At 41.5% G+C, this 25008-nt stretch overlaps 1 protein-coding gene across 1 annotated transcript in view; it reads right to left on the bottom strand.

The window, feature by feature from the left end:
* Positions 1 to 23828, bottom strand: part of LOC136876270 (leukocyte elastase inhibitor) — a 54613-nt gene extending 30785 nt beyond the window's left edge. The window contains exon 1 of the mRNA XM_067150080.2: positions 23406 to 23828. Within this exon, the coding sequence (XP_067006181.2) occupies positions 23406 to 23682 (277 nt within the window). The 5' untranslated portion in view covers positions 23683 to 23828. The remainder of the gene's footprint in view (positions 1 to 23405) is intronic.
* Positions 23829 to 25008: the final 1180 nt, after the last annotated feature.

Below are 25008 nucleotides of genomic sequence, written 5' to 3'. Positions count from 1 at the left end.
CTATCACGTTTTCGTAAATATGGTGATGTACTGTAGCCACATAATCTATGATACCTTTCGCAAGAGAGCTTAACGAAGTTTTAACTTTTTTAAATATCAAGTTGTAAACATTCCGAAAACCATAAAAATATTTAGTGGGACGTAAAGCAAATAACATTATTAAACATTCCGCAATTTTTTTAGAAGTAGTTCCTCGGGCTACAGATAAGAACCCTTTAACAGAGTATGCACGGTTTCCATAGCGATAGAAATACTTTTCAAGTGATGATGGTGGTGATCACTGATGATGAATATTGAATTTTCTAGACCGTATTGTAATCGAAATCGACTTTCAACCTATTCTGAGTTCATCCTATTGCAGTACTAATTGCTAGAAAATCTGTCGCTGACATGAAGTCAAAATGTGTTACTGAACATCTAAAACATCACTTTAGGGAGAAAGATTTATTGACAAATTTCCAATAACAATACATAGAGTGCATATAGGAAGTGTTGATTATTGTGGCAACCACCCTCAAAAGTACTTTTCACGCAGATATGGGATGCAGTCCTAGTTTCTTTTTGTCAACTTCATTTGCCTTGTCTTGGATGTTGTTCTCAATCTGTATCGACGGATCTTAAATGCGACAATTTCAATAAGTCCCTTCTTCTCGTGAGAAACAAACGCATGGCCTTCTTTACAGCAATCACACCCCTTCGTGCTCAGCTTATCGATGATTGCATGCTTAACCTTATGACGTCTTCGGTTAATAAGAATAGAATTGAAAGAACAATATCCAAGTCCATGACTTGGTGTTTCAGTGTGCTTTGTGGTTCTTCGACAAAGGGAATTATTCTTCTTTCCTCCATTATTACCGGGACCTCCTTTTAGGTTGCCGTAATTAACCTTTAATTTTAGGATAGCTATCCACTTCGATGAAGTCAGATTAACTTTATCAGGCAAGAAGTTGTTTGCCTGAGTATATAATAATTTATTGCAGCCAATGGCCATACACACAATAATACACAATTATTAGGTTACATACGTAATTAAATTCCACAGGTAACAATGTACACAGTCAGATAGTCATTGTCAGGTACTCACTAGCAGTATAATGGGGATCGACATCCATTCCGTTTGTGGGACCTCTTATAAAACTCTTTTGGAGCTCCTTAGGTTAAATCCTCTCTTGGATCGCATAGCGTTACACATAGCGGGGGTAGGCCCATTGGTTGTTCTATTTGTGGGAGTGCGTTTAAGCGGTCGTTTTTCTTAGGGACATATTGATATTCCTAATGATGGGGGGGGCTGATCCTATGTCTCACGCGTGGCTTTTAAGGTGCAAGAGAGAGAGATGGCCTAAGTGCGTTTGCTGATCATACTGGGAGACGACTATTCCAGCTTTCAGCTTGTAAGCAGGTCCGAACAGTGGTGTTCGTCTGTTCATGTGTTCCATCTGTGAGAGGACATTTAGGCTGATCTCTGCCTCACCGGGCGAGTTGGCCGTGCGCGTAGAGGCGCGCGGCTGTGAGCTTGCATCCGGGAGATAGTAGGTTCGAATCCCACTATCGGCCCTGAAAATGGTTTTCCGTGGTTTCCCATTTTCACACCAGGCAAATGCTGGGGCTGTACCTTAATTAAGGCCACGGCCGCTTCCTTCCAACTCCTAGGCCTTTCCTATCCCATCGTCGCCATAAGACCTATCTGTGTCGGCGCGACGTAAAGCCCCTAGCAAAAAAGATCTCTGCCTCAGACACATTGTACCGCACAGTGGTGAGGGGCTATATGCATGTCTAATTTGCGACACTGTATTGAGATCGCAATTGCAGGGCACGGTGATGTAGAGTCTTCTGTCTGTCTAATTTGCAACACTCTGTTGAACATGCCTCGTCCGTTGTAAGTGCATGCGGTTCCTCTTTACCAGTCTTTAGCGAGTGCAGTAATGGATATTGTTCTTGAGGTGCAGTTGATGAGGTGGTACCTGGGGCATTTTCCACCACAGAGCCGGCAGGTACATTTGCTAGAGTGTGTTCAGAAAAATAAATCACTCCAATTACTTGCCATTACGCAGAAGACCATTCTTGAAATGATGACTGCCTTACATGTTTACGGATCTTTCTTACATTGTTACACGTAGTATAACTTTAGAGCGTGATTTTTTAAAATCTATTTAAGCCTTCCTGAATTTCATCTGCAGCGAGGCATGATGAGAAGCAAGGTAATTTGGCATTGCTTTCTTCACTTTGATAATGTCCCGTTTCTCTGCGGGGTCGCATATTAATATTAATGTTCTCTTAGAAGAATAATAATATAATATATTTATTTCTATTAATATTTATCTACTTTGAAATTCTAAATAACCGGGCGAGTTGGCCGTGCGGTTAGGGGCGCGCAGCTGAGAGCTTGCATCCGGGAGATGGTGGGTTCAAGGCCCACGGTCAACAGCCCTGAAGGTGGTTTTCCGTGATTTTCCATTATCACACCAGGTGAATGCTGGGGCTGTAACTTAAGACCACGGCCGCTTCCTTTCCACACCTATACCTTTCCTATTCCATCTTCGCCATAAGACCTATCTGCGTCGGTGAGACTTAAAAGCGAATTGTAAACAAAAATTTAAATAGAGTAATTATTTTCCTCCGATATTCACTGTTCATTAACGTTTTTTCTGTCTTGATAATCAAAGTGTATAAAATGACACAAATGAAGTTTTCTTTACACTAATATGAAGATCTTAATGTACAGTACTGCATATACTTGCCCGTTGCCGAAACTGGCTAGAATATTGGATAAATTGGAAGTCTGGCTCCTATGCTGAGATCTGAGTTCATCCTATTGCAGTACGAATTGCTAGAAAATCTGTCGCTGACATGAAGTCAAAATGTGTTACTGAACATCTAAAACATCACTTTAGGGAGAAAGTTAGATTTATTGACAAATTTCCAGTAACAATGGTATACCGATTAATTTTATGTACTCTCAAAGTAGTCATTATCAACCCCACCCAGTTTAGTATATGACCAGAGAGAGGTTTCTCAGCTGTTCTATTCAGCTAATTGCTACGGGTTAATAGGTCATATCGCATATCATTTCGAAATGAAACCTGGTCAACAACGGGTGTTGATAAGTTGCCCCTATGTTCTGGAACCCGCATGTACAAGGAGAAACTTAATTGTATAATGCATCTTACCTTGGCCGGAAACAAAGGGAATTATTTTCAGGTCTAATATTTCAATCTGTAAAGCAAGGGTTGTTCAATGGAAACTTCGACTGGTATCTTGAGACTTACAATTAACTCACTGGAGGACTTAGGGAGAAGAATTAAGTTAGACACTAAAAATAAGGGCTTTTGGCCTATGGAGAGATCCCTTCGAGTTCAGGTTCATGGGTGATCCAGCCGGGAATCAAACCCGCGGCCACTTGAACCGAAGACCAGCTTGCTAACCAGTTAGCTGCGGAACTAGACAATTAGAAAGTGAACCGACGAAACAAAAAAAAAATTCTCGTCTTCGTGGTGCATTTCGCGATATAAGCTCAGGAAATATTATCCGTCAACATGATATGGAGCTTCTTCGCTTTGTTCAGTTTACCGACGTTGAATGAGGGAAAGTGAGGTAGGAAGTTCTGCCACACCCTACCTGCAGACCTAAAATGGCACCCTCTTTTCAGTTTTATGAAGGAACAGGTGCGAAGCCAACGCTACGAAACTTCGTAGATATATAGAATGCAGTGTATCAGTGTCTGTGGACTACTGGAACAGAACTGTACTACAAGGGCAGGGTATTTTCAAACTCACAGAACGATGAGAAAAATGTGTGTAAAGAAATGGAGTTTATGTTGAAAAATGATGAGAAGTCTATGGATTAAAAAATCCTGGATAATGAAAAGTTGTTTTTTACTAGTTTCAGTATGTCCTACGTAAAATGGAAAGTAGTACCAGTGCCGGTAATTCGGATACCGGTCAACTGCATACGAGTATACAGAAATTAAGCCTTTTCTTATTCTTATTTGTCAGTCTGGGGACGAGAGTAAGGAAAGAAATGGGTTTAAACACCGCAGTACGTTCCCAACCCAGACTAAGAAAAACCATCACGAATATAGGCCATGAAGGCCCCTGGAGGAATGGAAGTTAATAATGTTATTGTTTCTACGCTGAGGTGCCGAAATTTTGTCCCCTGGAGTCCTTATACGTGCCATTTGATCTGCCAATACGAGGCTGGTGTACTTGAACAGTTTGAAATATCACTGGACTGAGCCGAAATCGATCCTACCAACTAGGGCTAAGAAGGTCAACGCTTTAGCGTCTGTCTCCCTTAGTCCGAAGATCGCCGCAGAGGGATTATCCATTCACGCGGCTGCCCTTGCCTCCAAGAATCAACCCCAGTCCTCATTTCTGTTGAAGGAGGAAGTGAAACCCAGGCTCTTCAGAAGTGGAAGTCCCTTTCTAAATCGTTCGACTTCTTGACGGAGAATCAAATCCACGTCCTTTTGCATGAACCAAGCGCGCCTTTGCTACATCGGCTAGGCAGACAATACTGCAGAAAAACACGATACTAGGCTTAAGTTCATAGGCCACGGCTGCCTTATTTCCGAACCTGGACGCTTACAAGGTGTATCAAAACTCAATACTCAAACTTCTAAGCATGGTAGAAAAGACCAAAACAGGTACCGGTAGTCTATATTCTTATGAAATAATCATTAGTTGGAAATGAATAGGTGCAAGTATGTTTTTTTTTTTTTTTTTTTTTCTATTTGCTTTACGTCGCATCGACACATGTAGGTCTTATGGCGACGATGAGATAGGAATTGGAAGGAAGCGGCCGTAGCCTTAATTAAGGTACAGGCCTGGCATTTGCCTGGTGTGAAAATGGGAAACCACGGAAAACCATCTTCAGGGCTGCCGACAGTGGGGCTCGTACTCACTATCTCCCGATTACTGAATACTGACCACACTTAAGTTGCAAGTATGTTTTAAAGTGGTTGTGAATACAACTATTACTTATAAATTTCATTGTAATCTTTTACAAAAACTGTTCAAAATAGCACGCTCTACCACGACGTGCCCTTGCCTGTTGTACACGTTCCAAAACCACAGAGTACTCAGCTGTAAGCATTTGGATTCAATCTTTCAGTCTCATACACTCTCTCGCTCTAGTCTAAACGATGAAAATATATTGCGTGTTGTCACAGCTCAAGCATCGCATTATGAAGTCATGGGATGTTTAATAGATTATGTGTTATTGATGTTTTTGAACAATAAGATTCGTAATTTATAGTCTTCGTGGCTCAGGCAGCAGCGCACCGGCCTCTCACCTCTGGGTTCTGTGGTTCACGGTAGTTCGCAGACTGAATTCTGAAAGGTGTATTAGTTTTACTTACTGGCGAGTCCACCTTAGAGGACTTTCTTGATTGATCCCCTTTGCTGACGCCAATGTCAATGTAAAATCCAAAGCATGATTAGGAATCACATGACACTGTTTGAACACTAATATTAAAAAGAACGGAGTGGCACCAAAAATACCCAAATCAAGTAAATGCCATGAATAAGGCTTGGATTTTACAGGTTTCTTTTATGAATCTCCATGTGAGATTTGTGCTGGACAAAGCGGAAGTGGGAGAGCGGGTACTTCGGTTTTCGCTACCATCCTTTATTCCAGCAATACTCTCCAATAACATTTCATTTTACCTGCCAGTGATCATTGCTCCAGAGGAATGCGACAGGCTTCGGCAGCAATTCCTATCCTCGCCGCTAGATGAGGGCTTGATACATTCTATGCCTGACCCGGTCGAATAACTGGAAACAGGCTGTCGATTTTCATTCAAGAATCATCATTAATATACAGGGTGGTCATAAACAACGTAAACCGGGTATATGAGCGTTTGAGGGTTGGTCATGCTGATAAATAATTTGAAAAACAATTCGATATCTCGCGCCATTGTCATTTTATCATTTGCTGAAATTAGCCAATTAGGTCGCTTCGCGGGTGAATTCAAATGGGTTTTGCGAGGCGGTGTTACTAAATCTGCTCGTGGCTTAAAACCGGCTTGAGATCATCAATCAAAGCAGAAACTTCGCTAGGTGAGTGATTTGAGCACAGATCTCCGAACTGGGCAGAGCCTCCGTGGCTCAGACGGCAGCGCGCCGGCCTCTCACCGCTGAGTTCCGTGGTTCAAATCCCGGTCACTCCATGTGAGATTTGTGCTGGACAAAGCGGAGGCAGGACAGGTTTTTCTCTGGGTACTCCGGTTTTCCCTGTCATATTTCATTCCAGCAGCACTCTCCAATATCATTTCATTTCATCTGTCATTCATTAATCATTGCCCCAGAGGAGTGCGACAGGCTTCGGCAGCCGGCACAATTCTCATCTTCGCCGCTAGATGGGGGCTTCATTCATTCCATTCCTGACCCGGTCGAATGACTGGAAACAGGCTGTGGATTTTCATCTCCGAACTGGCAGATCGCTTCATAGCAAGTGCGCCTCACTGACACCGCCTGAAATTCACGGTGTGTTTGTGTTTGATGCTGATTTCTCAGTAGTGGCGGCTGCTAGGGGATCATTCATTTACGGAAATGTTCGTTAAGCTGTAAGTGTCATGTGTACAGTGCATTGAAATGCAAACATTCTTCGGTTGGTCATCTCAAGCCACCTAGCAGAGACCATTTTAATTCGTCCGCGAGGCGATCTGATTGGCTAACTTCAACGACTGATGGTTCGCCTTCGTAGCGTAACGGTTACCACTGTTAGCTGCCGTCCTCGGACTCCCGGGTTCGATTCCCGGTACTGCCACAAATGTAAGATTGGCAGGATAGCTAGTATGTGATTCAAGTGGTACATGCAGCTCAACTCCATTGTGCGGGGGGAGGTGCATGAAAAGAGCTGCACCACCTCGGTATGGGGAAACGACTTTAACATTTTTTTTTTTTTTTTTGCTATTTGTTTTACGTCGCACCGACACAGATAGGTCTTATGGCGACGATGGCATAGGAAAGGTCTAGGAATGGGAAAGAAGCAGCCGTGGCCTTAATTAAGGTACAGCCCCAGAATTTGTCTGGTGTGAAAATGGCAAACCACGGAAAACCATCTTCAGGGCTGCCGACAGTGGGGTTCGAACCCACTATCTTCCGGATGCAAGCTCACAGCTGCGCGCTCCTAACCGCACGGCCAACTCGCCCGGTACAACTTTAACGGCCCAGCTCTATGACTAAATAGTTAGCGTGCTGGCCTTTGGTCCAGAGAGTCCCGGGTGAGAATCCCGGCCGGGTAGACCATTTTAACCTTCATTGGTTAATTCCGATTGCTCGGGGGCTGGGTATGTTTGTGCCGTCTTAATCATTAGAATAATCATAGGTAGGGCCCCATCCTGACAGAAACGCAGGTCGCCTATACGGCGTCAACTCAAAAGACCTGCACCAAGCTTCGGAGGGCACACGCCATTAATATAAGCAGCTGATACAATGACAATGGCGCGAGATATTGGATTAGTATTTCCAAATTATCAGTATGGCCAACCCTCTACCCTCATATGCCCGGTTCACCCTATATACCCTTACAGTAGAGTTCCTGATTTTGTCAGTCAAGAAATCATTTCAGTCCATGTCTATTTACTAAGAAAAGAAATATGAGCTACTTCTCACGCACAAAATACAAGGACTTCTAATCGTGGTGTCCCTAAATCTTTACAAAAAATAACAGATCAAGCAAACTTGCTGTTGGACTTCCCCACGGGCATTGTCCTTTAGATTTCAAAATTTGAACGGGCACCTGCTTTAGACAGCTACTCAGATTGAGGAATTGCGTGACGTTGTAAACAGGATTCAGTTAAAGAGAATAGTCTTGTAAAGAACCACTTCGTGCGCTGACATAATCTACTCACTAAAGAGCGTAACGAAGTGGCCTTGGAGTAAGGCGGGGGAACACTAATGTTGTAAGTACTGCAGAGAACTGGCAAGGTAAAGTAACTGCTCGTGTTCGACCTGACGGTTTCCACTGAAACGTTGGCGAATACTCAAGTAACATACCATACCCTAAATTTAATGATAATAATTTTGCCGTAAAATCAACTCTAGTGTTAAAACTGCTGAAAAATAGCTGCATGGCTCGGAACAGTTAGCTTATGATGGTGTAAAATAACTTTGCGCATGCTCTGTAGAAATATACGGACATTTCCAGTTAAAAATTACCTAGAACAATTTAAACTAAAGACGAAATTTTGATAACACGAACAGAATTCCACACATCTGTTTTATTAACACGTACAGTATATGAATACATCAAAACAATAAGGTTTTAATACGTCTGTATCTATATATATAAAAGTGAAACTTTGTTTGTTTGTCTCTTAAAAACTATTGGAACGATTTCGCCGAAAATTTAAAACAAATTTCTTGTTACCCCTGAGAGGGTTCAGGAAGTGATTTGAACGCAATTCGATAGCTCGTTTTTATGACGAGTAATTTTGTTTTGCTAGTTGTTTTACGTCGCACCGACATAGATAGGTCTTACGGCGACGATGGCACAGGAAAGGGCTAGGAGTGGGAAGGAAGCGGCCGTGGCCTTTATTAAGGTACAGCCCCAGCATTTGCCTGGTGTGAAAAGGGGAAACCACGGAAAACCATTTTCAGGGTTGCCGACATAGGGGTTCGAACCTACTATCTCCCGAGTACTGGATACTGGCCGCAGCTATCGAGCTCGGTGTGAGTAATTTTATGTAATTAACTAGATGATTCGTGCTGCTCCGCAACATTCGTTTTAAATAGTCCAGATAAATAATTTGCCTTGATATGTCTGTCGTAGTCATATTATTTTTCAATAGTTTTATGAACATTTAAAAAGAAGCGCGTTATGGCATGCCGCAGTTAGTAGTCAGAATTCATCTATTCTGACGTCATAATGCCGTCTAATTGTAAAGCTTGGTTATTGTGTCGTAGAAGGCAATGGTATTTTTAATCGCAGTTCTTCTATATAGAACGGTTGTCGCGTGAGCTCCTAGGTTAGTCTCGAAGGAACGTTGTTTGCCGGGCAGAGAACTTCTTTTAAGATACATGGCTTTCACTCTTTCTAGTGTAGTTAGGTTATCTTTCGATATGTGTTCCCAGATAATGTCTAAGGCGTATGTCATGATGGGGTCTGTTTGTACGTAGACTTTTCCTTCTTAGCAACATTTAAGTTAATGTGAACGCTCTGCCATCTGTTGAATATATTTGTAAGCTGGGAAAGTTTAGAGAATCAAAGAATATCTAGCAGAAAATGGTATTCTTCCGTGGTCAGGGGAAGTGTATACTCTCTGGTTTTACAGGTAGTCATCAAACATGGCTGCATGCAATCACATTACTAAGAATGAAAATCACATATATCAGAATATTAATGAAAGGGTGTTTGTCGCATGACAACCTGCTAAATACAGAATGTATTGCGGGTTAGGGTAAGCCTTCGCCTGTAATTAATGGAGTGGTAATTTAATGATTTCATTTTATGATTAATCAAAGTTGACTGAACTTAAGAGACCTATCAATGTCTCGTAATTCATCGGCACGTAATTCTGAAGGGAATGAAACGAAAATGAAACAAATCGATCCAGTAGAATGGACGAACGGATTTGACAAAACTATTTTTAGTAAACTTTTAATATATAGGTAACTGAATTACAAAGCCAAACGAAGATTGGATCGACCTTGATGGACAGATTGTCGCTAAGCGACAGCGACTTACTATGCATCATGATAGCCCGGTAAGAATTGCTGTATAATATATAGGAAGGTGGGAACACGCCGCCATGTTTTATCAAGTACCTTTCTTGCTAGGAGGTTCATATAACTACGCAACTCATTGCCTGTTATTTTGAAACAGCAACCCAACATGTCGTGATCGAGATGTACCACGTATCGTTTAGCCGCAATATATCTGCATTTATAAGCGTGCACATACTCTCGCTGTGTATTAAAAAAAGCAATGCCCTGACTGTCAACCAACACCCAGGAAAAACTACTGAATATGAAGAAATTAAATTTTGCGGATACATTTCTACTACAGTGCAGACACCTAATAAGGAAGGGTTTCAAAAATTCCACCTCTAAGGAGAGGCAATGGTGATAAAACCCTGAAAACCAAAATATGTATTACTCCGAAACCGTTCACCGGACAAAGTTGAAACTGCCCCTTTATGTACTAGATATTAGGAAAATTTTCAGCTCTGAATGGTTAATTAAGCATCAATATAAGAAAATTGTTAATTTCTCTGAAACCGGAGGATGGCTACCTAATAGTGTATAATGGTGGCTAAAATATGACGCAGTATGAAATCTTGGAAATCTATATTAATCGCGCATGCCATTATTATATTCCTTTGTTAGTACAAACAAAGGAACTGTAGGATTCCAGTATAGATTCGCTCATTGTCTCATACTTTGGACAGCCCAAATAACAACAACTGGCGTGCAGCAATGTTGATAAAAATAAATAAAATAAAATGAATAAAATAGCCTTGTAAATCCCCTGAGGGTTATGGTTTCCTGCAATGCATGGATAATGCTCATTTTAACTCATCAGGTGAGCACGTCCTAAGTAACAATGTTGGGATATTTTCATTGATCATCGAAGACCATCAGATTGCTTCTTGGTGTCTTACCAACTTTCATTGCAGTCGATACTGTACGTTCTGTTTAAAAGAGCAGCAACAATTTACCACTTTTAAGCATGTAAAGATAATTTTACTGAACAATGACTATTAACATTATGTCTTAATTGATCATCCTGCTAAACTTGATCTGGTCTACCCAGAAGGTTTCTTGTGGGTCCAACAATATCACGTTCAATGCACCCGCTAATTTCAACTTGTTTTCCAGTATTAGCAATCGATTCCATTTAGTAGTGGACCACCACAATGACATTAATGTTGGCTGGATTTACAACTACCTACCTTAGCTATTTTTCTTACTGGGGCATAACCTAATGTAATTTTTTAGTTATCTGGAAATCTCGTTGCCTTGCAACCTTTTTCGAATGTATATCATATCCACAACATTTCAAAACTTCTTAGTCTCAGTTTCCTTCACGATAGGATAAGAAAGGGCTAGGAGTGGAAAGGAAGCGCCCGTGGGCTTAAAGTACAGCCCAGCATTTGCATGGTGTGAAAATAGTAAAGCACTGAAAACCATTCATAGGGCTGCCGACTGTGGGGTTCGAACCCACTATCTCCCGAATTCAAGCTGAGAGCTATGTGCCTCAAACCGCGCAGCCACGCGCTCGGTCATAGAATATTTTTTTTTGGGAACACTTCTGATCGGCGTCTCGTTTGAGCGCAACAACATCTGGCCGAACTTCCAGAGAGAGCTTGATGTAATTTACAACCATCCTAATTGTAGACTACCGGACGGGTTGGCCGTGCGGTTAGGAGCGCGCAGCTGTGAGCTGGCATCCGGGAGATAGTGGGTTCGAGTCCCACTGTCCGCAGCCCTGAAGATGGTTTTCCGTGGTTTCCCATTTTCACACCAGGCAAATGCTGGGGCTGTACCTTAATTAAGGCCACGGCCACTTCCTTCTCATACCTAGGCCTTTCCATTCCATCGTCGCCATAAGACCTATCTGTGTCGGTGCGACGTAAAGCAAAATAGAAAAAAAGAAATGTAGACTGTAACGCCTGTCAGTGTTCAGTCTGCACGCCTCTGTGAATAAGTTAACTCCTCCAAACTCCTCTATTTGTAACTAGCTCCTTGACCTGGTTTAGTTCCACACATCTTTTCTTTAAATTAGAAACGTTGTATAACCCCCATCGCCTTGGTCTCCCTCTACTGCTTTTACCCTCTAGGTAACCTATTTTCCACCACTGAGGCAGGTTCATGCGTGCAACTTCACTCATCGATTTCATTTCTACAGTAACTTAGCCTTCATACCTCGCTTCCATTGTTTACACCTGTTTGTACCGACAATCATTCTCGCTACTTTAATTCTATTACTTCTAACTTACGAATAGAAATATCCTGAGTCCACCCAACTTTCATTCCCGTACAGCAAAGTCGGACTGTATACAGGCTGGTGTAAAGATAGCTTCGTCCGAGAGCTAACTTCTATCGCAGCTGCGAACTCCTTGCATTAGCTTTGCTGCATCTTGATTCAATTTCACTTACTGTACTACCATCCTGGGAGAACACAGATACTAAATCCTTGAAATGATCTACCTGTTCCAGTTTCTAACTCCCCATCCGACTTTCTCTCTTCTTAGGTTTCTTCCCTACTGGCATCACTTTACATGACATTAAATTACATTCCAACCGAACTCGATAGCTGCAGTCGCTTAAGTGCGGCCAGTAACCAGTATTCGGGAGATAGTGGGTTCGAATCCCACTGACGGCAGCCCTGAAGATGGTTTTCCGTGTTTTCCCATTTTCACACCAGGCAAATGCTGGGGCTGTACCTTAATTAAGGCCACGAACGCTGCCTTCCCATTCCTAGGCCTTTCCCGTCCCATCGTCGCCATAAGACCTATCTGTGTAGGTACGACGTAAAGCAAAAAAAAAAAAAAAAAAAAAAAAAAAAAAAAAAAAAAAAAAAAAAAACCAACTACATTCCAAGACTAAAGGTGAAATGATTAGTGTTATAGGATAGGTCCCATATGTTATTTTTTAGATAACTACTGCTTTGAAATGCATCAATAAACAAGCTTTTAATGTAACTGATACTCGTTTGATAGAAACCTTTAGAAAGAAAGAGGAAATGAAGAACGAAATGAAACAAAATACTTTTTGCATGTGGTTTAACGCCCCACTAACGCATAGAATGTTTCCGGCGACGCCAGAATCGGAAGGGAATGAGACTGAGAAGGTAGCTGCTGTCGTCTTGGTTAGGCCTGGTGTGAAAATGGGAAAACGCAGAAAACCATCTTCATAGCTGCCAACACTGGGATTCGAACCCACTACCTTAGAAGCTCACAGCTACACTACCCCAACCGCGAAGCCAAAAAACTTGGTCAAAATAAAAGATAGTAAACGCGTGTACTCGTCCCGAGGTGATGCAGCTCTCTTCAGGTACACCCCCAATGGAGGTGAGTTGCATGTGCCATTATAACCACATACCAGCTATCCTGTCAGTCTAAAATGTCTGACAGTACCGGGAATCGAACCCGGGCCTAGGATGTTGACACCTAATAGTGCTAACCATTTCGTCACGAAGGCGAACAGAATAAAAGATGAAAGCAGACAAAGCACAGATTGCTGCTCGACAGATCATGAATAGGACGGCTAATTCATTCCATCGGAAACATTCCGTCATGTACAGTTATCTGTGAAAGTGATGAAAGTATGAACTGACCACAGGAAGTCCATTCAGAGCGGCGTACCTCGTAACCGCAAATCGATTGGTCAATTCCAATGAGACCTTCAACAGAAATTGTTTAAAAAGTGGTTCACCGTCTAATCCTAAGCTCTACCAGCGTATTTTTGGCACAAATATATAGCTATCCTTTTAGAAGCGTACCAAAGTTACTTTCTAAGCTTCATAACGGCATAAAGATTAAAATAGAACACCGTGATATGCGTTGCAATATTTCTACAACAACAACAACAACAACAACAACAACAAGAAAAAAAAGACCGAATGAGAAATCAATTTCTCCGGAAATTTGTTTCAAAATGTATGAGATATTTAATGCAAGTAGAGGAAAGCCCTCTGTTCATACACTATCCAAGACTCAAAGTGTCTGCTTATTTGTACTCCAGAGTATATTTTCCGGCATAAAAACTGGCTACTTTGCTGGTGAGAGTATGGCCTTCGGTTCAGAGAATCCCACATTCGACTCCTGGAGGCGTCGCTGATTTTAACCATATCTAGCTCGGGGACTACGAATTTGTTGTCTTCTTGAAACCACAGAAACACGTAATTGTGAATACCTCCATCCACATAGGGTTGGTCTCAGGAAAGGACTCCTACCGTAAAATTGGGTTTAATCCACACATTGCGCCAACCCGAGGTATTTGGGTAGGGTGAATAAGAAGAAGAAAAAGAAGACGACGACTAGGATAAGAAGGCGATATCCATCAAGCCAAGGAACAAGTTCAAACGCGCTCTTTGAATGGGCATAACACAGTAATAATAATAATAATAATAATAATAATAATAATAATAATAATAATAATATGAAAATGATGATTTTTCCTGACATAGAAACGCAGCGGTCTCTTGTCTAGAATAAACAGCTTCAAACTTTGTATTTCCCATCGCATGGAATGGTCTTCTGTAATAAAATACCATACTCTTTTATGTACATTTGTTCAATACACATTTGGCGCTAAACTAGCGTGTTTTTCATTGTATTAGGCAAGTGCCAATTAGCGTTTAGGAAATTTGTAACGAATGTTATAACTAAACCCATTTTATGGCCTAAGTACAGAAGTGCACCATTTATAGATAAAGCGAAGATTAAATCCGTTGGAATTAGCAAGGCAAGAAATCCCTATCATGTGCTCCTTTTCTCCACTATGCTTTTATTGAAGGACTAACAATTTTCAGTCGATCAATTTTTGTGTCAGGATGTGCACATAAGATCGGTTTCATGCAAAAAAAAAAAAAAAAAAAAAAATCCTATACAAGGACATCTCATTTAAACAAATGCATTTTGAAGCAGGTTGCCGTGGTTTGTTTTAAAACCATAATTTTCAGTGTTGTCTAGTTAGAACTAAATAATAACGTTTTATCCCTTTGAAGAATGCTATGAAATGTAATGGAAACTACAGTAAGTTTACGGATGTAAATGTAGAAACGTGAAAAGAAAATTACCCTGCAGGCACAGGATTCACGTTCCCAACTTTTTGTCAGGTACAGTATATTGGCTGGTATTTACAGCTACGAGGTCAATGTACAGAAGGTGGTTAAACGCTCCTCTTCCATTTTCAAGGTTGAGGTTTGAAATTCCGTCCTCATTCGATCGGCCTAAATGTATAAATGTGAGAAACCTTTGTCCGCAGATTTTCAGGGCAATTTTATAGCACCCAAGTGCTCCACCCCCTTTTTTTGCTATTTGCTTTACGTCGCACCGACACAGATAGGTCTTATGGCGACTATGGGACAGTAAAGGCCTAGGAATGGGAAGGAAGCGGTCGTGGCCTTAACTAACGTACAGCCCCAGCATTTGCTTGGTGTGAAAATGGGAGACCACGGAAAACCATCTTCAGGGCTGCCGACAGTGCGGTTCGAACCCACTATCTCCTGGATGCGCGCTCCTAACCGCACGGCCCAAATGCCCTTAAGGCTGATGATAGTTGATGGGAAATTAAACACTTCATGCTGTTCTTGTTGTTGCCCGTCTTCGTGGCTGAACGGTTAGCATGTTGGCCTTTGGTACAGGGGGTCCCGGATTCGATTCCCGGCCGGGTCGGGGATTTTAATCTTCATCGGTTAATTGCGATGGTTATTGGGCTGGGTGTGTATGTGTGTGCCGTTTTCATCATTAGAATTCTCCCGAGGGAGAGCCTCGTCCTCATAGAAACGCAGGTCACCGATACGGCGTCAACTCGAAAGACCTACACCAGGCCTCTTTGGAGGTCACACGCCATTTATTATTATTATTATTATTATTATTATTATTACTTGTCTGGTTATCTGACTCATATCCGTTTGATATGGAGTGCTTTAGGACTTCAAGATCTACTACATTATTCAGTAATTAGCGTTACAAGTTTGATGCCATATTAAGTAATTAGCGTTAGAAGTTTGATGCCATATTAATTTAGCTTACATTCTTACGTAACAATTCCAGGGTCCTATTTGCCCTCCTCTCTGGAATGTTATCGGAAAAGCACCTTAAACCGTGTCCCGAATATTATTGAAATCTTCGTACAGTACTGTAGTTTGGGTTAGTGAACTCTTGAAAGCTCAATGAATCTACTATACAATAATTAAGTCAACGTCATTCCTGCCCCTTCATAAACAGGAAATTCTTGAGCAGAGTCCGAAACAAAGACATGGGTGATGGTTAGCCGCGATGGATGTTTCAGATGGGCTATGACTAACTATTACGTGAGGCAATGCGAATTTCCTGGGCATGGCCAGCCAGACACAACGGTGCTGTCTATATAGTACCAAGGTGCGTTCGTCTGATGTCTGTTCCTTCTCAGAAAGATATCGGAGATTAAGGTACGGCAACAGACCACACCTTCTCAGCGTATGTGCAAGTCTGAAGTTCACTAGTTCATTCAACCTTATATATAAATGTTATAAGAATACATTATGTGTAGAGTCATGACTTTTTCGTATTAACGACAAGAAACAATTTGAAGCGATTTTGAGATATCTTAACGAATCATATGATTTCGGTTAAGAAATTAGTGATTTTGTTTTCGCGAATTAAAGCGAATTAGAGCGAAATTGACTTATTTTGCGTAAGTGCAAAAATGCAGCGAAATTCATGGAAAATAACGATCATGAAATTGTATTCCAATATCACGTGTGTGAAGGGAAACAGAAGACAGAATAAGGATTTCTCGTTTCGACAGAAGTATCTCTTCGTAATAATGTTCTACAAAATCCCGTAACAGTATGGCCATATAGGGTGAAAGCTACCATGCAGGATGAAAGGGTAAATTGCTATGTAATCTTGTTCAGAACTATAATATAGTTCTAATCAAGATTACATAAGGAATAATGAATTATTATCAATATTGTTTATCTTTATTATCTATCTTTCACATAAATAATTCACAAATCTCACGGATTAAACTTTCGAAATAAAGCGAACATAAGGGGCGTGATTTTTTCGCATTAATTTATGTGTAATATCCTTTCAGCTGCTCTATATATATTCCGTGCCGAGGAGTAAGGGTATAGGCCTAAGTCATGTTATATCGGGTCCTCATTGTACAAGTAACTGATTTAATTTTCAACAATTAGCAGAAGAAAACAATTAATAAAAGTAAGAATAAAATCCTCTACATTGAATACTGTCTTTGTTTTTAAATCTTCGAACTTGTTTTTTTTTTTTTTTTTTTTTTTGCTAGTTGCTTTACGTCGCTCCGACACAGATAGGTTTTATGGCGACGATGGGACAGGGAAGGGCTAGGAGTGGAAGGAATCGGCCGTGGCCTTAATTAAGGTACAGCCCCAGCATTCGCCTGGTGTGAAAATGAGAAACCACGGAAAACCATTTTCAGGGCTGCCGACAGTGGGGTTCGAACCTACTATCTCCCGAATACTGGATACTGACCGCACTTAAGCGACTTCAGCTATCGAGCTCGGTCGAACTTTTGTCTTGAAATGAAGTTACATTTGACTTATCCTCTTTAGTCCTGGCGTATATAGTGTACATATGTCAGCAACGTGATAGAACACAGAATTAAATAAATTATAAATATTTGCTAGCTTCACATTCGGAAACAAGGCAATATAATAGGAACTGGAAGCCATAGAAACGATTTTAGAATAATTATTGCTACTTGCATAAGAGACTTACTTCTTATTTCTTCTTCTTTGTCATTTACTAATTTATTGGTTTCGATATTTGGTACCGATTTTTCACATTTTTACGACTGGATGCCGTCCCTGACGCCAAACCTACTGTATGTGGAAGGATGTATACACTGTTGGGTGTTACTGTGCTATTTGTTAGTGCAGTGTGTTATGTAAATGAGAAGTATTAAGATGATCACAAACATATAACAGTATTCACTAGCTCTAAATAATTACGTTTTGCAGTGACGAGATCTAATTCTTCGACTGATTAGACTGGGGACTTAGAGATCAATTAAACTCTTTCCAACGGAAGTGAAACTATGTTCAGTCTAGCCAACGCAGTCGGTTACATCCCTAGTTAACGACCAATGGACTGTAGCCCGATAAGTACCGTATTCGTTTTATACAACCTTCGTTCATGCAAGCCCTTTGTCACATGAGGCAAATGTCGGAGCTGTATCTTCAAATATTTAAAAAAAAGTTGCTTTACGTCCATCAACACAAATAGGTCTTATGGGATAGGAAATGGTTAGGAGTGGGAAGGAAGCTGCCGTAGCCTTAATTAAGGTACAGTCCCTGGTGTAAAATGGGAAACCACGGAAAAATTATCCTCAGGGCTGTCGACAGTGGCGTTAGAACCCACTATCTCCCGAATGCAAGCTCGGAGCTGTGCTTCCCTAACCGCACGGCCAACTCGCTCGGTGTATCTTCATGACCACTTTCTTTCCAACCTGACAGAGCGCTGACTTTTTGAGCACAAGTTTGTGGGTACGAACCCGGCTCAGGCCGGTAGTATTTGAGGTACTTATGTACTCATCTAGGTTCGTGTCTGTAGAGTTACGGGTACGTAAAAATTCTCCTGCTCAACAAAATTCCGGCAATTCAGATTTCCCGAAAAACGCAAAAATAGTTACCAGGACGACTGAGTTAGTGATTTAGTTGTTTGAGTCACGTAGCTGTCAGCTTGCATTCGGGGGATAGTGGGTCTAAATCTCACTGACAGCAGCCTTTAACACGGTTCCCCATATTCACACCTGATAGTGCTATACCTTAATTATGGCCATTAGCACATCAACTTTATACCTCCTTTTCTTTCTTTCCAGGTGAGTTTACGTGCTGATAGACCTGTGATCCAAGACGAGGCTTTGTTGTCTGTAAGGTAAGGTTAAGTATAAGTATAGTTCATCGGCCAATACCGGATGTAAAAGTTATACTCCCACGTCTTCCTGACCCTGCAGCCACTAGATCAAGGCAATTCGGTTTCAACGACTGCTCGACTTACCATTAGCATATCTCTGCATCTGACTGACTGAATGGCCTGTTGTTCACTACAGTGGTAATAGTCCATTAGTCGTTGTCAAAATAGCGAGTTCCATCCCGGCTGAAGTCAAACCTTTCAAAAATTGTTAGAGAATGAAGTTAAGCAGGCAACAGGGGTGGAGGTAGGGGGATCATTCTAATACTCATCCAAAAATAGTATTTCTATGTGTTACATTTAGCAAGGATTAACCCGTGCACCACTGAGATCAGGAGTTTAGCCGACCTGTGTGATAGTTATAAGCCGTCCAACCCCACTTTCTTACTTTGACACCTATTGTTTTAAAATCCACAATGTCAGTCCTCCGTGACGACTTATTCAGGTTCCCACTATTTAATCACAACGTAATTTTCTTTCTTTCTTTCTTTCTTTCTTTCTTTCTTTCTTTCTTTCTTTCTTTCCATCCAAGAGGATACGAATTAACTAGTCTTTTGCAGCTGCAACAACAACAACAACAACAACAACAACGGCGACCATGGTAATAGCTGTTACGATCTGAACTCAATTCTGTCACTATACAGTCATATACAGAAACCACAAGGTAAAGAGTGCGACGTAGTCCGAGGATGTTCAGTAAATTTTGATATTACATAAACTGGGTGAGTTGGCCGTGCGGTTAAGAATGCGCAGCTGTATGCTTGCATTCGGGAGATAGTGGCTTCGAACTCCACGGTCGGTAGTCCGGAAGGTTTTTCGTGGTTTTCCATTTTCACACCAGGCAAATGTTGGGGCTGTACCCAATTAAGGCCATGACCGCTTCCTTCCCACTTCTAGCCCTTTTCTATCCCATCGTCGCTATAAGACCTATCTGTCGGTGCGACGAAAAACAGATTATAAAAAAAGACAACAAACAGGAAGGCATGAAATTCATAAGTGGAGCATAACAAAAAAATGAAATTTAATTTTTAATGGTCAAATTAGCTGCATATTTGCCTAAACACTGCTTCTCGCTTTTCTAATAACAAACTACTTTATAACTAGTTTGAGATCTTCTATCGAGACCATTGCCGATATTTTTTATAAGTTTTGAAAAACTGGCTTGTTTGTTCAATAGTCAGCGAGTGGTTCGGGGAATTTATATTTCATTCAATTTCATTCATCCGTTTAACTTCCATGGTGTTTTTTTCCTCGGACTCAGCGAGGAATATACCACCTCTACCGCCTCAAGGGTAGTGTCTTGGAGCGTGAGACTTTGGGTCCTGGGATACAACGGGGAAGGAGGACCGATACCTCGCCCAAGCGGCCTCAGCTGCAATGCAGACAGGGGCTTGTGAGGGATGGAAGATTGGAAAGGATAGACAAGATAGAGGGAAGGAAGCGGTCGTGGCCTTAAGATAGCTATTATCCTGGCTTTTGCCAGGAGGAGAAGGAGAAAACCATTTCGAGGATGGCTGAGGAGGGACTCCAATACCCCTCTACTCAGTTGACCTCCCGAGGCTGAGTGGATACCGTTCCAGTCCTCGTACCACGTTTAAAAGTTCGTGGTAGAGCCGGGAATCGAACCCGGACCTCCGAGGAGTTCGATTACCCCCCCCCAGCCATCCTGGAAGTGTTTTACCCGTGGTTTATCACTTCTCCTCAAGACGAATGCCGGAATGGTACATAACTTACGGCTACGACCGTTTCCTTCCCTCTCCTTACCTATCCCTTCATATCTTCCCATCCCCTCCCCCCTACAAGGCCCCTGTTAAGCATAGCAGGTGAGGCTGCCCGAGCGAGGTACTGGTCCTCCTCGCCAATTGTGTCCCCGACCCAGTAGTCTCACGCTCCAAGACATTGCCCTTGAAACGGTAGAGGTGGAATCCCTCATCGAGTCCGAGGGAAAAGTCAACCCTGGACGGTAAACGGATTAATAAAAGAAAGAAAGAAAGAAAGAAAGAAAGAAAGAAAGAAAATGTGCATGAATATAAAAAAGTCAAATAGAGAGGTAGGCCTATTCGTAACCTATTGAGAGGACAAAAGTGTCAGCACGGAGATATAATATTTAATATTTTGTATTAAAATTCTTCGGGTCGCAGTTTCCCAATACGTAGGCTGTCGGCGTGATCAGAATAACACAGTTACGTCCTGTTAATTGTGCAGTCTGTTGTCAAATGCATTCTAGACGATGCTTCAGTGTGCCTTCTGATTAAATTAAATTTAAAAAAAGACAAGTGTACATAGGTGAGATATACGTGTATTCGTTTACCGGATTGGTCATTGGAACCATCAGGCAAATAGTTAATATGTGGAGATTTATCTGAACTTTGATAACAAAAGGATGCACTTCAATGCCTTAGTACGAGCTTAAAGGGACGCTAGCACTATAACCACCTTTCGACAGTGTTGGAAAAATGTATTCATGTTTCTGGTCGGGCTGAGGAGCTGGCCTTCTGGCCCTAACTTGGCCGGTTCGCTTCTTGCTCAGTTCGGTGGTAGTTGAAGGTGCTCAAATACGTCAGCCTCGTGTCAGTAGATTTACTGGCACGCAAAAGAACTCCTGTGGGACTAAATTCCGGCACCTCGGCGTCTCCGTACAAGTAGTTAGTGGGACGTAAAGCCAATAGCATTAACATATTTCTGGAACTGTGCAACAGAACTGCACGAAGCTTTTACCCATATAGTGAATTTATAGAATAATTGGTATCTTAATTTGTAAAATGATATCTTTATTATTTCTTTCTTTGATGTATTTTACCTGCGGGGTTGCAAAAGTTACTAATGGAGTGTGAGGAGTAATCTGATCTAACAAAATCATTTGTTTCTCGAAGAATATAATTTTCTTAATAATAAATAATAATAATGTTATTTGCTTTACGTCCCACTAACTACTTTTTAAGGTCTTCGGAGACGCCGAGGTGCCGGAATTTAGTCCCGCAGGAGTTCTTTTACGTGCCAGTAAATCTACCAGCGCCTTAACCGTCTGAGCCACTCAGCCCGGCCTATAATTTTCTTAAAACCGAATACTTTTATTCGAGTTTCTTACAATATTTTGTTTGTTTAGGCGCGGACGTTTCATCCTACAACTAATTTCTTTACTTCAGATTGATGTACAACTATAACTGACCGTATGTTAACAGAAAATCCAATTTTGTGCGGAAAAATGTAAATGTTGGAAATTAAAGGTAAACTATGAAGACGATGGATGAAATTAGGGTATCTGCACGCCATGTCCACTGCAGGTTATAGTGTTAAATTCAGATGAAAACTAAGGAAGGTATCAACAAAAGTCCAGCTAATTTAAAATGAGCTATCAAAAATATAATAATAATAATAATAATATAATCACTCCATATTATCCTACATGATTACGCTGCCAGTCATTTTCCTAACATAATGAAATGTTATAGAAGTTTATTGTGAAAGAGTGTTGGACAACTGTAGTTTATGGAGTAAAACTAGAAATTTTTAATTATGAATGGCACAGGGGTTGTCCCAAGTTTGACACCGATTCTTCTATACTACAGAGCGCACAATACGTAAACATTTTCTGTGCGTTATAGGAACCACTCTGCTTAGCACACCTGCTAGCTGCTGCCTAGCGCCAGTTTCATGTACAGTAAATAGTGCAGATTCTTAACTCAGCTGTTACAGCAGAGATTATTATTAAGGTAATAATATTTTTATTCCCATTCCAATAATGAACACGACGGGTCTCCTACTTCCGATCAGTACCCGTTATAATTAAAAGTAGTAGTAGTCCTACGCTAACAAGAGGCGTGACCTTGCGCCGCTAAAGATGTCTAATCCGTTTATGTTCGGTACTAGATGACTAGAATAGTGGTCTCAAAACTGTCCGCAAGTAATGGAGACCAAAATACTGTTCTACACACCGTTTCAAATCCCGCGGAATGAAAACTTTATCCCTGACATTTCTAGGGTCTCTGGAGGCACCCAGGCCCATTTCCGTTTTAACCACGGGTTCAAGACTTAAATTATTGAAACCCGATGATTTTTCGGTTGATATTTCCATCCCTGGATCGATCGGGATTTGAATCTCGTTCATTTGGACAGCAAGCTAGTAACTAAGCCAGTGCACTAATCACGCTTCACCCCACCCCAAAAAATCGGTACGTTCAATACAAACCCTATATACCATTCATACGAATATAACGCGATGAAATGAAATGGCGTATGGCTTTTAGTGCCGGGAGTGTCCGAGGACATGTTCGGCTCGCCAGGTGCAGGTCTTTCGATCTGACTCCCTTAGGCAACCTGCGCGTCATGATGAGGATGAAATGTTGATGAAGACGACACATACACCCAGACTCTGCGCCAGAGAAATTGACCACTGATGGTTAAAAATCCCGACCCTGCAGGGAATCGAACTCGGGACCCCTGTGATCAAAGGCCGGCACGCTAACCATTTAGCCATGGAGCCGGACTACAACGTGATGAAAGAAAACTGACAGAAATTCAGCAAGGCATCCCTGGACATATTACGGTAAACTTAAAATTCTGGGTATGATACATGAGAGAAGATACTGTAAAATGCGATTCCGCTTTTGAACAAGTTTTTGTGTATTATAATACTACAGAAATTCACTGCAGGGCAAAATGTTGGTACTTAGCAGTCTGTAAAAATCATATCAGTGGGAGCTGCCTTCTACCTACATGATAATAATAATAATAATAATAATAATAATAATAATAATAATAATAATAATAAATGCACTTTATTATGAAAATTACTCACCTGTGGCTAGAACGTGATCTAGATCCAGGGTCAGCTGCTGTATTCCTCGAGATATGAGCTGATCAGTCTGTCTTCGAGATAGTGTGGAAGTACTAGGTCTGTAGTCGAAGTAGATCTCCCCGAATCTCTGACTTAGAGTATCATTGTCAGCTGCTGCCATCGTCGAATTGTCTTCCGAAAGCACAGAAATTGGGGGCGGTAAATAGGTAGGTCCTGCTGCTCTAGAACTGACCAACCCACATGTGAAGGCCAGCAGTAAAACGCAACTTATAGTCATTGTCTTATCTCTTAAAAGGTTAACACGATATAAACTTGAACTGGAAAGTCCAGTGCACAGCAGTGGGTCTAGTTGTTACGTCTAAACTGATAGTCACGTGTATGTACAGACGGTGGAACAGACTCAACAACACTTGTTACTACGACCAAACAACAGGCCACTGAGGTCGCCGGCAGTGGCAAGCCGTATTTATGCACAGCTTCTCCTTGGAGTTCCTTTCCCCTCTCAGCAGCTCTATCCCTACCATGTGCGAGGTCCCTGCTAGGCAATGTACACAGGTGACATATTATGAATGACGAATGTTTGTTCCCTCATTCTGTGACTTACAGGTTCTAAATACAGCCAACGATCAGTTTGGGAGGGCTACATATTCGGGGAACAAAGCTGACGCAAAATATACAGGCTGAGTTTTTTAAAATGGTATGTCGTCATTATAAATCCAAAATCTCATATCTTAAGAAAGGATCAGTTTCAGAGGGGGAAAAATCAGACATTTGTGGGTATAATGCTGAGGAAGCAATGGAGGAAACGATGGGTTTGCATTAGCAAACTGATAATTTGATTTGATCTATTCATGATCAACAGGCTATTTACCCAATTATAGATGATGCAATAAAAAAACCGAGCTCGATAGCTGCAGTTGCTTAAGTGCGGCCAGTATCCAGTATTCGGGAGATAGTAGGTTCGAATCCCGCTGTCGGCAGCCCTGAAAATGGTTTTCCGTGGTTTCCCATTTTCACACCAGGCAAATGCTGGGGCTGTACCTTAATTAAGGCCACGGCCGCTTCCTTCCCACTCGTAGCCCTACCCTGTCCCATCGTCGCCATAAGACCTATCTGTGTCGGTGCAACGTAATGCAACTAGTAAAGCAACTAGCAATTAAAAAAATGCAACAAATACAACTTAAATAAATTAAACTAATTTCCTAAAATAATTACTAAGTTCAAACTAAATCTAATGATGATGATGCTTGTTGTTTAAAGGAGCCTGACAACTAAGGTCATCGGTCCTTAACTAAATCTAGAGACATTGCTGTATGTACACGTATTTTAAACACCTTAAATAAATATTAAAAAACGGATCTCCTTAAATAATTGTCGTGATGTTAGGCTCCATGGCTAAATGGTTAGCGTACTGGCCTTTGGTCACAGGAGTCCCGGGTTAGATTCCCGACAGGTTCGGGAATTTTGACCATAATTGGTTAATTTTGCTGACATGGGGGCTCATAACGACGCGCAGGTCGCCTGCGGGAGTCAAATCAAAAGACCTGCATCTGGCGAGCCGAACTTGTCCTCGGACACTCCCGGCACTAAAGGCCATACGCCA

The sequence above is a fragment of the Anabrus simplex genome, chromosome 6, assembly GCF_040414725.1.
Source record: "Anabrus simplex isolate iqAnaSimp1 chromosome 6, ASM4041472v1, whole genome shotgun sequence".
Classification (NCBI taxonomy): domain Eukaryota; kingdom Metazoa; phylum Arthropoda; class Insecta; order Orthoptera; family Tettigoniidae; genus Anabrus; species Anabrus simplex.
The sequence above is the reverse complement of the archived record's forward strand: the minus strand, read 5'-3'. Positions and strand labels throughout refer to the sequence as shown.